The sequence below is a fragment of the Theobroma cacao genome, chromosome 3 (assembly GCF_000208745.1).
Source record: "Theobroma cacao cultivar B97-61/B2 chromosome 3, Criollo_cocoa_genome_V2, whole genome shotgun sequence".
Lineage (NCBI taxonomy): Eukaryota > Viridiplantae > Streptophyta > Magnoliopsida > Malvales > Malvaceae > Theobroma > Theobroma cacao.
This window is the reverse complement of record NC_030852.1, coordinates 17,114,709-17,128,288: the sequence shown is the minus strand read 5'-3', so window position 1 is coordinate 17,128,288 and position 13,580 is coordinate 17,114,709. Positions and strand designations below refer to the sequence as shown.

The window sequence follows — 13,580 nt, the reverse complement described above, 5'->3', positions numbered from 1 at the left end:
AAAAAAAAAATCTATCAACAAAGCGAAAGCAAGGGCATCAAAGTAACTCCAAGCACACCATACCCAAAGAAACTGCATATGCCGGACTTCATATAAACCCATCAAGCTCAACACCTCAAGAAAAAGAATCTTTCCGTTTCTTTCTCTTTGCCTGTTTGTCCATTGCTTCTTCCTCCTCCCGTTGCTCCTCAGCCACCTTTCACTTTGCTCTGCCAAAGCTCAAGAAAATTTTTACTTCTTCTGAGTGATGGGTGTGAGCTGCCGCTGTTCCCACACATCCCATATCACAGAGATCATCATCACCAGCTTCTTTCGCCACAAGCCTTAAGAAGTAAAGAATTTTGTATTCTTTAAAACGAAGAAACCAAAAACCTGGGTGGCTTTTTTTTTTTTAATCGTCTGATGATGTTGAAGATGATATCTTGAGCAAACAAGATTGATCCTTTAGCTTGAAAATTTCATGGCGGGTGGGAGGGTCTATCCTAGTAATACTAGTAGTGCTGGTGGTTCTAATAACCTCTCTGTTTTGCTTCAAAGTCAAAGGGTTCCATCCTCTTCTGAGCCTCTTGATCCCCTTTTCATTCCAGGATCTTCTCCATCTTCTTTTCTTGGTATTCTCTCCATCCTTTTATCACTCTGGGTTTCTTTTTAAAATTTTATGTGACAAATTTTGCAACTTTGATTGAAAATAATAGAAGAAAAATTATGCAAGTTGTCAATTGGCCACTGACTAATCAATGTAGCTGAAAAGACATTGAAGGATTTCTAACTTTTGATGCGACTTCCTTCAGTTTCAGGTAGAAGGTCGATGGTGAGCTTTGAAGATGTTCATCGAGCAAACATTGCAAACAGATCATTTTTTAGGACGTTTGATCAAGAAGAGAATGGAGATGAGGATTTAGATGAGTATTTTCATCAACCTGAAAAGAAGAGACGGCTCAGTGTTGACCAAGTCCAGTTTCTAGAAAAAAGTTTCGAGGTCGAGAACAAGCTTGAACCTGAAAGGAAAGTTCAGCTGGCTAAAGACCTTGGCTTGCAGCCCCGGCAAATTGCGATATGGTTCCAAAACCGCCGGGCTCGGTGGAAGACAAAGCAGCTGGAGAAAGACTATGAAGCGTTGCAAGCCAGCTATAACAGCCTCAAGGCTGACTATGATAATCTCCTCAAGGAGAAAGATAAACTGAAAGAAGAGGTAATTAGCTTTGTCCCTTTGACCTCGATACAATTCTACACGTTCAATGTTTAAGGTTGTTTAATTTCGACATTTAAGTGATCTTGAGCCCTCCTTGATGTTAATCTTTGATGGACGAACTGTTGTTACCTTGAAATTTTTGCACATAAAAAATAAAACCGATGTCTCGAAATCTCTGTTTTCTTCATCAAAGCTGATAAATTCCTTTCTAATGAATTTTGCTCTGTTTATTTTTCGTTTTTCTTTTCCAGGTTCTTCAGCTCACAGATAAGTTGCTTGTGAAAGAGAAAGAGAAGGGGAACTCAGAATTGTCTGATGTAAACAAATTGTCACAAGAACCACCGCAAAAGCTTGTTGTTGCTGAAACGGCTTCCGAGGGTGAAGAGTCTAAGGTTTCAGTTGTGGCCTGTAAACAGGAAGATATCAGTTCCGCCAAAAGTGATATATTTGATTCAGACAGCCCACATTACACTGATGGGGTTCATTCTTCACTCTTGGAGGCTGCTGATTCATCTTATCCTTTCGAGCCAGACCAGTCTGATCTATCACAAGACGAGGAAGATAACTTGAGCAAGGGCCTGTTACATCCCCCTTCATATATCTTCCCAAAACTTGAAGATGACGAGTACTCCGACCCGCCTGCAAGTTCGTGTAATTTTGGATTCCCTGTTGAAGATCATGCCTTTTGGTCTTGGGCTTACTGAGTTATATCTATAATCCAGTTCTGGTATATATATGATCTTTCTTGTAGTAGTAAACTATAAATAAGCAATAAAAAACCAATCAATGGCACCCCAATCCAAATGTGTATTGGCGGTGGGTTTTGGTTGTAGTTGGAAAAATTGGTGGTGTTTTTCTGCCCCTCTCTGTAATCTTGTTTTTGATGGGGTTCTTAGAGTTCAATGAAAGGTTTTGCTTTACTTCACCCGGAATGTAATTAAATAACATCTGTCTGAGAAGGGTTGTTGGAAATGCTACCATAATCCATTGTTTTGGTTGCAATTTCATTTAATGCTTTAAACTGTGAGAGAATGCAGACCTGATGCTGGGTGGGGATTATCGGCGTAAAGTCTCTCACCAGAACCTTTGTTAAGAATACATCCCATTCTGTCATTTTTCTGCTGTGGCATATGATCATTTGGAAACCACAATTCAAAGAGCTAAGATCAAAATGAACAGTTGGTTTTGAATTTTCATTATCTTATTGAAACCTTAACGAGTTGTCTTCCGTATGTTAAAATGCCTATGAATGCATTATCTGCATTACAAGATGCTTTGATGACATAATATTTCTTGTATCAATTCTTCCTCTACAGTTTGAGTTGCTTTCATGATGAGGTGCCTTAATGTTGCAGAACAGTTTGTTGCTTTACTTGCGGTCGACATTTCAATGATTTTAGCCTTGGGATTGGCTTCGCAAAGGGAGTTTTGGGAATTTTATTTATTTTGCATTATTGGATGAACTATTGAGGAAGCACTCCATGTGAAAGGTTAAAACTACCACATAAAATTTCATAATTGGCTTTGCATTTTATATTCAATTTGTTGGTTTGTGATGTTTAGATTCACTGTTCTTCTGCCAGATAAATCTGCAAAAAATGAAATGTAGCTTGTTTTTTTGCCCTGAAACCACATTAACAAAACTATCTTTTCAAGTGTAATAGAAATGATCAAAATGAGACTAATTCAAACATGCTCAATTCAGAATCTCTCAACAGTCTGATGTACGCTAGACATTACCTGAGAGCCACATTCCTCCTTCAAGAAATGCATCCTCAAGCTAACGTAGGATAGGTAGGACAATCGAAGAAAGCATATGTATGAAATAGTAAGACTTACTTCTTAAAGAAAATAAGTAAATTCAAAGAAGAGGAATCATAGAAGGGGTAGTTTTGGTGATGAAATTATCATAGAGAAATGCCTATAAAAATGAAATTAATGATTAAAGATTATATCTCCCAATCAACATTTTCTTAGTGGCCCCATTAATCAAAATTGGAAGGTAACCTCATATCAAAATGGATGGTTCATATTGATGCTGATTTTTTTTCACTTATCCTTTGGGAGACTTTGATCTTAGCCATATGAAGGCAAACTCATTCAAGCTTACATTTGTTCAAGCAAGCTCTGAAAAGACAATGTATAATACATGACACTGTTTATTATTGACTAATAATTTGAGATTGTACCCACCCACTTTAATAAAGCTCCTTGGTGTTGGTTTAAAATAGTCAAAAACCTAAGAAAAAAAATGCAAGGTAATCGTCGACATCACCTAAAATAATGGTATAAGTTAATTATGCAATTGCAATAAGTAGAAATGCAGGCTAATAGCATAGTTGGTTCCCACTAATTAACTTGTAATAATGTTTTGACTCTTTTCGTATAAAATTTATCGAATTTAAAATTTTGTAGTATACAAAGAAAGGTTATATTTTATTTATTTTATTTTCTTTTCTTTAAAGGTGTTAACCTACATTCGCTGTGTTTTCTTCCTTGAAGGTCTATACTCTTTAATTTTCATGTTTGAACACATCTTCTGAAACCCTTTACTAAAAATATTGCTCACAATTGGCGAGCTCTAGTTTTCAACCCTACATGGTAAAAGTGAAGCAGTATACTTTCCTAGTCGATTAAGATATAGGATTCCCATGGATGCAAGGAAAATTTAGTCCATGAAAGAATGACGTAGCCACGATCAGAATGCCAACAAATTGGTCTGGTGAAGTCATATTGGCATTCTATATATATCACCAACAAGAAACCATATATTATATAGCAAATTAACTTCGGAATCGTTTTATTCAATTATATATATATATATATATTTTCTTCTACTCAATAGTTGAGCTACACAGGGCCAAATTTGTTTCTTCTTTCTTTCATCTTCCGTCGAAAGTGACATTTCAGTTTAACTTTCTTTTTCTTTTTTTTTTCCCGCAAAATTACGAATTAAATAAGTTCAAATATATATGTTTTCAACGTTTATATGATGTGTGGGAAGAAAATAAGTCCCCATAGACAAGTAATTTAATATGACTTGCTCTTAAAGCATGGTATAGGCAAACATGTGCATGACGTGGTTGATGATAATGACAAGGTGAATAGGGTTTCAACGCTACTGAAGCAACTTATTTATAGCTTATCATGGTCTTTGCTGTTAGTTTTAAAACTTGTAAAGACGTCATCGGAGATCAAATGCAGTGTGATAAGTTCATGCTCTGAACAATTCAAAAGGTCATGGGAGGGTAGGCGTGGGGTGAGGTGTATGCAAAGCCAATGAATGAACAATCTAATATAAAAGGGTGAAGTTATGGACTATAGTAGAGCTGATATTTTCTTGCCTCTCCTTGTGACTTACCCTTTACGGCAATTACGGTGAGAGCCAATGATTTCCAGTCCAGGTGTCCATGTTTCTCGAAGCATGAGGGGCTTTTTGTCTTTTTCCAAAGATTTCCTGCCGACCATCCTAAACCCATATCGGTGGGGCTTCAACCGATGCCACCCACGTTTACGGTCCTGATGAAACGTTCCCATTCCAACCCCTCGAAAAACATAACCAGCAAGCAAAGCATCGCCGTCCAAGTCCAAAGACAGCGTCCACCAAAGCCAACCCAAACAAACCCCTCGACGGAATCTCCACTGTTCCGGGCCCCACCCCGACGTGGACGTTTTCCGGCTACGTGGCACCTGATCTGTTATTTTTATTGGCTGATGATCAGGTCAAAAACAAATGGGTCCCACCACAGATATTAACAAATAGGAAGGTGTAGTTTTTTTTATTTTTAATTTCCATTTCTTTCTTTTTGTAAAAACAAAAAGTTTTTGTTCTCTTGTAATGGGGAGAGAGAGATACAGATAAGCATTAGCACGGGAGAGTGGGGCCCAGGCTACCAGGGGAGAAGCGTCCATGACAGAGACACAGCACAGATCTCTCCATGTTTTCTGCCCTGCTGATGTCACACGGTTACAGTAGTTATCTATGGGCCCCACATCGCACGTGCCTATCAGCTGCTGATGTCTGTGACCGTGAGCTTTCCTGATTTGGATTCTGGGCCTATATGTATTTATTCTAGACTTTCTATTCCTTCACGTTACAATTTTTTTTTCATTAAGAAAATGATTTTCCCTTCTTTTCCTTGAAGATTTTTTTTTGGAATTACTTATAAAACTCCAATGTACTATTTATTCAAGAATTAAAAGCTATGGTTGGTTGGTAGATAATAATTTTGTAGAGAGGATTTATGAATTAAAAATTAATTTCAGGATTAAAAGTAATCATAGATGATAATAATAATAATAGGGTATAATGTTTTAAAAAGTTTTTAATTATTGAATGAAATTTAAATAAATTATTATTATTTTTATTCTCTTCAATCAAATTTTATATTTTTATTTTGAGTTTGATAAGTATTTATGACTAACAATAGATTAATTTTTTTTGATCAAAATGACAATTGTTATTTTATGCTCATGTGACACTAATGTGGTGTTGACGTGAAAATTACAATGTTATATAATCGTCATTATATCATATCAACATTTACTATAACATTTCATGATCTTGTAACATTAAGAAAATATTATTTTAACTAATGATAATTAATTAATTATTAATAACAAAAGTTTGTTTGATTTAAAATAAAAATATAAAAATTTAATTATATATGATAGAAAATAAAAATTTATTAAAAAATTTTGAAATGATTCAATAAATGTTTGATGTATGATGCCTAATGATTTTGTCTACAATAATTTGAGTTCATCTTATTTCGTGTTATGACTTCATGAAATCACCGTCAAATGAGCTTAAGATGAAACTAGTAAAAATGGTTGAATTGACGGTTTCTTTTGATTGGCTCTTTCCTAACTTGTTTTTTGTTTTTAAGAAATTACAATAAAATACAAGTAAAAAAAATAAATATTATAATTATTTGAAATGTATAAATAATTAAAATTTAACATCACTTATAACATAACTAGTTTATATCAAATAGAATCATATCTTTTGTCATCTAAAAAAAATTACACATTTTGTGTATAATTTTATAAAAATATATCTTGGTTTTATATGCAAACTGTACATTTTACCTTTTTTGTTTTTAATTCAAGAAAAGAAAAATCAGATTACTAAGCATAACATGGGTACCGAGATCATTTGCCTACCTTTATGCCTATTGAGAACAACTCATCTTACAACCAATGTTATAGTAACAGTAGCATATACTTTTATGAAAGTAAATTAAATCGAATCAAATATATATATATAATTAATTACCTATTGGATGTTTTGGCAGAGCAAAAAAGGGCTCAACTTTCCAATTAAGTATATCTGGTCTTAATCAGATGGAGAGGCCAATGTTGCATGGACCACTGGCTTTTGGATTTAGCATCTTAATGAGTTTGCCATTGCTATTCTTTTTGGCTGAACCTTTTCCGAGGGATTCCTTCAAATCTAACATTACAATTCAACAACATGACCCCACAATTCCTGCTCATATCATCAAATGGACAAATGTTTCCTCCTTTTCTTTTTTGAGCTTTTGATAAATGAAAATTTTTATTTACTTAACTAGTAACATGTTTGAAAGTCAGAAATTAATTGAAATACTTCGACTTACGGTTAGTACTACGGATTACTCGATTACAGTTTCTCGCGTTTCCAGCGCAGTTACTTCTATGCTGGTATCAGAGCTGCTCACAATTCAAGGCCCAAATTTGATCTTTTAAGTTTATGATTATCTTTCAAAAGCAGCTTCAAGGTCGATAAGGAAGTTTTGATAAGTCATTCGCAATCCTTCACACCAGGCATCGGTGCTTTTGTTTATTTTTGGGTTGGTTGGTGGGTCCTTTGTTATTTGATTGAATTGGCATAATGATTAACTCTACCTTGGGTTGCTACTTGGTTTGGTCGGGGGATTAGTGTTGTCTAATCATATTATAAAAAGTTTTTACCACAAGATCCATGTTTAGTCACTAACCCTATATCTTTTATGCAATCGAACCTTGACTTTTAATTTGGCAATTACTCATTGCTCCAAATTAAAAAAAAAAACAAAAGGAACCAGCTGTTGATCTTCTAGCTGTAATCTATTAACTCCCATGTGAAAGATATGCGCATTAATTTTGAGATTCCAAGTGTGCGAATTGTGGACTTGTTTGAAACTTCAAAGTTTGCCACCTCCTATCCAATCACATGGAGAATAGGACCCCCCATCTCCTCATAATTGATAAAGTTTTCACATGTTCGGTGTTAAATGGTTAGGCAATTGTTTAATGGAAGTCAACAGTTTCAGAAATCAGTCTCTTGATATTGTAATACTTGTGTCTGATAATGAAATGTGCCATGAAACTCAAAAGCTTCATACTTCTTTGAGCATACATGATTGATTGGCATTTGCCTTCTTGAACCCTTCTTTTCTTCAGAACTTGTGTGCCTGTTGACGTCAGGTTTTTATTACTCGAGACCCCCATTAAACAAATTTCCACTAAGCATTATAGATAGATATACACAAAAAGAAAAAAACATAAATTCTCATATGGGGGTCAAATCATTTCCTGAAAGACAAACAGGGTGAAGAATTAATCGTGGAATGCATTGTTGTTGCTTCCCAGTGGCTGTCAAGTTGTCAACCAAGTCATTCCAAACAATTTCCCACCAGATGATACAGTAAGCAAATCCATGGTCAGCTAGTTTTGCGAAAGGGTAGCTCATTTGTCATTAGAAATTTAGAGAAACTGGTAAACATTTGAAGGAGGAACATAAAGAATAACAATTCTTCTCATGGTATGGTTTCCTGTATTTCGTGATTTTCTGGGAGAAAACACACTTATGATCAGAATCTCGGCTTTCCTGCTAACATACATTGCAATCATTGTAAAAGCAGATAGAATTGTAAGTTGCATGTGGTGCCAGGCCAAGCCTTTCTTCTTTTCTTTTTTGAACTTTTGGAAGAAGCATATAAACAATGCTGACAAGCTGCCAGGTTACCTTTCAATATGCAGTGTGAAAATGGTATGGAATTGAGGGCATACAATTCTGTGAGCTTGCTTGTGACGCAGTTCTTCAGAGATCAAAATTTGAAATTGTCCTTCAAGTAACAAACCACTTCTTGCTGCAGCAGGTCACAGACAACACAGAGCACATCACTACAGGGAATTTCACAAAGGCTAAAATTGTCTATAGAATGGTAATCTTCTTAAAGTTCAGTAATCAATGGCAAGTCGCCGAGAAGGTTATTTTTCTAAGTGGTTTGAAGTTTAGGGATTGAATTCATAAGTCAACAGTACTCTTATTGAAGGGATGGGGAGGGGATATGGGTAGTTTACAAGTATCATGAGATCGTATCTCAACTCCAAAGTACCAAGAAGGCTCAAGATATATAGGATGTATAGGAAAACCTGGAAATTTTGAACGCAGGTTATGTTCATTGTTTGAAAATTCTAAATTCAGTAGGACCTTTCAGAAAAAAAGAAAACAAAAGAAACGTCTGTATTATGATCAAATGGAGTTCAAGGGTTCTAAAAGAAGAGGAACTTACGATCAAAGAAAGGATGATACATCCGGCAGCACCAGGAAAAAAAGCATACCAAAAATTCAAGTGGTGCAACTTAACTCCGTCAATGAACAGAATTGGCAAACTTGCAGCTGCGTTAATGCTCATAGAGTTTGGGAATCAGAATCAGCTATGCAAATAGATTGTCATGATAGAATTTAAAGTTAAAGATTGAGGAGAAAGCAACCAATGAGTACTACCTGGTGCATGAGTGGAACGTGTATAGATCATAAAAGCTACGGACGCAGCAAGGGCAGCACTTCTAGCAAGCCAGCCAGGCCCAAATATAGAGAATGCCAGAACACCGATTGCTGCACAACCGATCTGAGCCATGAACATATTGTACTTCTGCAAGTATCATAGAGGTTTTCCATGACTTAGGGAAATTGTTAATTTAAACAAAACATAATTACATTAATAGCAGGACAACACATATTGACAATGGCACTCAAGGGTGGGGAAAAAGAAAGAGATTTCCAAATAGAGGATCAGGTTGTGGTTTTGTTAGCAAAAGGGTATGGTCTGTGAAAGTTGAACAAAGAAAGATTCTAACCTCACAAGGTATGTGAAACAGCTAGTCTTCCAGAAGTCGCCAAAATGATGGATATTTGTTACTAGCTTTTTCGATTCTACTTTCTAAATCCTTTGGACAACAGAAGTAGGGAACCCAATTCAAAGACCGACCAGCCATCATGAAATTCCAGTGATCAACAAATGCAGAAGTCTAGCTTAACTTTCTAAATCATGTTAACAACATGATCCTTTAATCAATCGAGTTATAGTTTCTTATAAAGGGAAATTTTTCATCTGCAGAGAATGGAAGGATTCAGTAGTTGAAATTCAAAATCACTTAGTTGTAAGGGTGGTTAAGTACTCATTGTGGCAGCAGTGGAATCAGCAGCATTATAACTATGAACTAATTAACAATAATTGTTGTTTATCGATAAAACTAAAATGTTTGTTGTTAGAACACAGAAACAGACAACCATAAATAAATAATTTCTATCGGAAGCCTGGCTCTGCCAAACAGCTAAATTGAACCCAATTGTACAGTAATTAGTAACAACTTTTAGGATCTTTATCTTAGGTGCCACTGCATGTATTGCCAGCCTAGTTTCCCTGGGCTGATATTCTAATTCTAATACAAGGGTTATAAATGAAAATTTTGGATGTAAATGTTCTTACATTCTGTGCCACAAGCCTACAACTTGCCACATGGGTCAAATGCTATGTATTTACTATCAAGTTGTTATACATTAGTTAAACTATTTAGTGCATTAAGCGAATTTTCTCCACTAGAAAAGACTTTGGTCTTGCAAGTACGATTTAGTTGGTTTTTCTCCCAATAATCATTGACCACATTTAGCAGGATGATAAAACAAAATTTAAAGAGTCCACTAGAAAATACAAACACACACCCCACCCCCCCCCCTCTCCCCCCAATCAACTTCCAAGAAACAGTGATAGTCAATGAGCCACTTGTATTACCATGTGACCCTTAAACCAATTTATTGATGTTGAATTAAATTACATGAGTGTCACGTTTCAATGAACCGGTACCAAGTGTTTATTAAGAGGCTGGCAACGACCCCAAATTCAATGCTAAAAAAAGGTTAAACCACTAGTCCAAAAGACAAACATGAATGAAATACCCGAGCAGCTGGAGAGGAGGGAGTGGCAAACAGGACGGCACACACAGCCCCTAGAGGTGCAATTGTCATTGAAATCCCTTTCGGTGCTAAAATTTGATCCATTTTTCCCAATATCGCCATTGCCGCAAACGCCCCTGTTGATCAAATATTTCAAACCATTACGACACTTTGAATTAAACTCCCTTTATCGGCAGGAAACTTTATCAACATCTCAGTTTGTTGGCAATATGATGCTGCAAGCCGTGGGATTTTCACAAGAAATGTTTTTCTTATCAAAGTTTTGACTTCGTTTTATCACTAAACTGAAAATTCTCTTCTTTCTTTTACATTTGCAGTCAGTTTGAGTTTACTAACCTGCAGAAGGCCAAAGGATGTCGCTGAGTGAAGCAGCAGAAGAAGTCTTCTCAGGTTTCCAGGAATCCCAGAGAGGCGCAGCCACGTTGCTGCTTGATGCAACCACTACCCCATATTCTCTTCCTTGCTTTCTTCTTATGCTCGTTGTACCAAGAGATCTCTCCGACGCAATCTTCTTGTTTCCAATGAAACTACATCCCTTGAACAACAATGGAGAAAACGAATTCAAAGATATTGATGGTGATGATGTCAAACTTGTTGCTGCCATGGCATTGCTTTGATGGTAATAGTAATGAGCTCTCAATTGGGTAACCATTTCTTAGTAGTTTACACCCCACCACCGTCACCAAACCCACCGTTTTCCCTACTCTCCACTTTATTCTGATGGCTATGATGAGATTGCTTTATTACAAACAGTTGGAAAAGGAACATGGAAGAAACAATTGAATATGTGATGCGGTATAATGTAGGATAGAAAGACAACTTGCTGACAGTTGAAAATTGGAGCTGAAACGTGGGCTTTTGGAGGGTTCCAAAGGGCATTCATTGGATAAGGGTATCCACCATATTCACTAGCCTTTTTCTTTTGGCCCTTGTTTTTCATTGGACTCTTTTATATATATATATATATATATATATGTGCCTTTTGCTTAATGAGATTCTCAGCTACAACAATGCTCGAGAGCTAAACCTTTCTCAACTCACCCATTTTAAAATTCGAATTTTAAATTTTTAAGATCAAATTTCAAGTTCTTTTTTTTTTTAAAATGGTCAAATTTCAAGGTCTAACTATTGAATTATTTCCTTAGAAGTGAATTTTACATTTTACAAATTATGAATTAAATTAGTAGTCATTGTTTCACTCGAACATGTAATTATAACTCATCAAAAGTTTATTGATTTGGAAAAAAAGATAAATGATTTATTTGGTTGTTTAAAATTTTAAAAATATTTGTGTTCTATCTGCTTTTGAAAAATCATGTTCTGGTCATTAATATTTATCAAAATCAATATAAGATTAAAATTGTCAAGTTCATTGATTTAGTAGACAGGGAAAAGGAAATTAAAATGGGAAATCGTTCAAGAACAAAATTCTTTCAAGTGTTCCAGAACCCAAGAAGATATCTGGAGATAATTCAAAGGGAATATTAAGCAACTTGCTGTCTAAGCCATTTTAAATTCCATGGATACACGCACAAAGCCACAAATAGCATCCTTGAGGCCTCCTGGGGGTCCATTTAGCAACTTGAAAATCAACATCAGTAAAGGACTTCTTATTCAGGAATTTGACTATAGGCCCAAAAAGTAGTGCAAAATGTCTAAGCACCCTGTAGTTTGGTCATGGTGATTGTTGTTATGCAGAAAATGTGATGATTCCTGTTCAAAACTAAAAACTAAAAGATTATCCCACTTGTGAAATTGAAGTTTGACAACGTACTTTAATGGTAAACTGGGTGCTGCCAAACGCCGTAAGAAACTGAAAAAAATTAAAAAAAAAAAAGATGCATGACGCCACTAGCCATCTTTTTGCGTGGAAGATGTTTAGAATATTCTGCTTCTTATTATAATAATAATGGTTTATATTTGATGCACTTATAATCTATCAGATTATTAAATGATGTTACATTATAAAAAATAAATTTAAAATTAAACATTAATAATTTTTTAAAAAAGATATGTAAAATATAAATATAAGTTTTTTGTTTAGATAAAATACACTGATATTTACACCTCCAGTATTTGGTTTATTAGTTGATACGTGATCTCTCTATTTAAAGAATAGGATTTGAATCTCCTTTTTTCATGTTAAAAAAAAAAAAAATGAACACTACGTCCTAAAATATATCTTTCGTTGGACACATAAATCCCGACGTTAGTCAACCGTCAATATTTCCATTAGTTTAATGACGTGACAATATTTTTAAAATAATTTTACCCTACATTAGTTTTAAAAATTACAACTATATAAATTATAATTTTTTATTTTTAATTTTTTCCTCTCTTTTTCAAAAAAAAATCTCTCTTACCGTTTGTCGCCAAGCCACCCTGCGTGCGACGTCAATCGACACTCTCCAAGGAGCACCGCCTACCAGCTTGAGAAAAGTGAAAAAAGAAAAAATACATTTTAGATATTTCACGTTTAGGCATTAATATAGTTTACAAATTTGAGACAAAGTGTTCATTTTGAAAAGTAAAGGACCTGCATGTAATTATGGTAAAAAATTAAGATGTCAGTCTATTTTACCTTTTTTATTTTTATCTCTCCAACTCTTTCTCAACTATCCTTTTCTTCTTCTCCTCCTTTTTCACATCTCTCCAACTCCATTATCTTCTTCTCCTCTTTTTCTTATTAAGATTAAATTTGACAAAATTATGCAACTTAAAAAGTAATAAGATAATCGAAGATTTCAAAATAATTTTCACTTGTTGACTTGTGAAACTCGTAGTTTCTGTGACATGGATAAATTAGCTAGTTAACTTAGTGAGCTTAGGAAAATAATTTTGTTGACTTAAAAACCTTAATTTCATCTTTGAGAATTCACAATTAAGAGTTTTGGAGGTTATGGAAGGGATTTAGAATGGGATTAGCCCTTAAAATGAATAATTTTTGTCAATCTGGACTTAAGAAGTGGACCCTAGTGCATAGAAGGTCAATTCTGTGAAGTAAAAAGTAGGCTACTATAAACCCTTTATAGTCGATCTTGTGAAGGTGAAATGGATGAAATACAAACCTTCTAGTCCAGGATTGACCTTAAACCCTCTATAGTTGGTCCTAAATTGCCCAATCAGCCTAAAACAGGCTTAAAAGCCCTAAAACTCAAAATT

The 13,580-nt window shown here is 35.0% G+C and overlaps 2 protein-coding genes across 3 annotated transcripts; one reads left to right on the top strand and one right to left on the bottom strand.

The window, feature by feature from the left end:
- Nucleotides 106-2,193, top strand: LOC18604593 (homeobox-leucine zipper protein HAT5). The gene is made up of 3 exons (XM_007037150.2): nt 106-611; nt 792-1,192; nt 1,444-2,193. Exons 1-3 carry the CDS (start codon nt 461-463, stop codon nt 1,894-1,896), a joined length of 1,005 nt encoding a protein of 334 aa, XP_007037212.1. The 5' UTR covers nt 106-460; the 3' UTR covers nt 1,897-2,193.
- On the bottom strand, nt 7,707-11,339 carry LOC18604591 (transmembrane protein DDB_G0273707/DDB_G0273361). Of its 2 annotated transcripts, XR_001926875.1 has the most exons (6): nt 10,755-11,339; nt 10,401-10,534; nt 8,949-9,096; nt 8,734-8,840; nt 8,184-8,307; nt 7,707-8,045 (listed from the first exon to the last, which is right to left on the bottom strand). XR_001926875.1 is itself a non-coding variant. In XM_018116711.1 (5 exons), exons 1-5 carry the CDS (start codon nt 11,068-11,070, stop codon nt 8,266-8,268), a joined length of 747 nt encoding a protein of 248 aa, XP_017972200.1. In that variant the 5' UTR covers nt 11,071-11,339; the 3' UTR covers nt 7,710-8,265. The 2 variants fall into 2 exon arrangements, 1 of the variants encoding a protein (XP_017972200.1); XM_018116711.1 differs by having other exon boundaries at nt 7,710-8,307.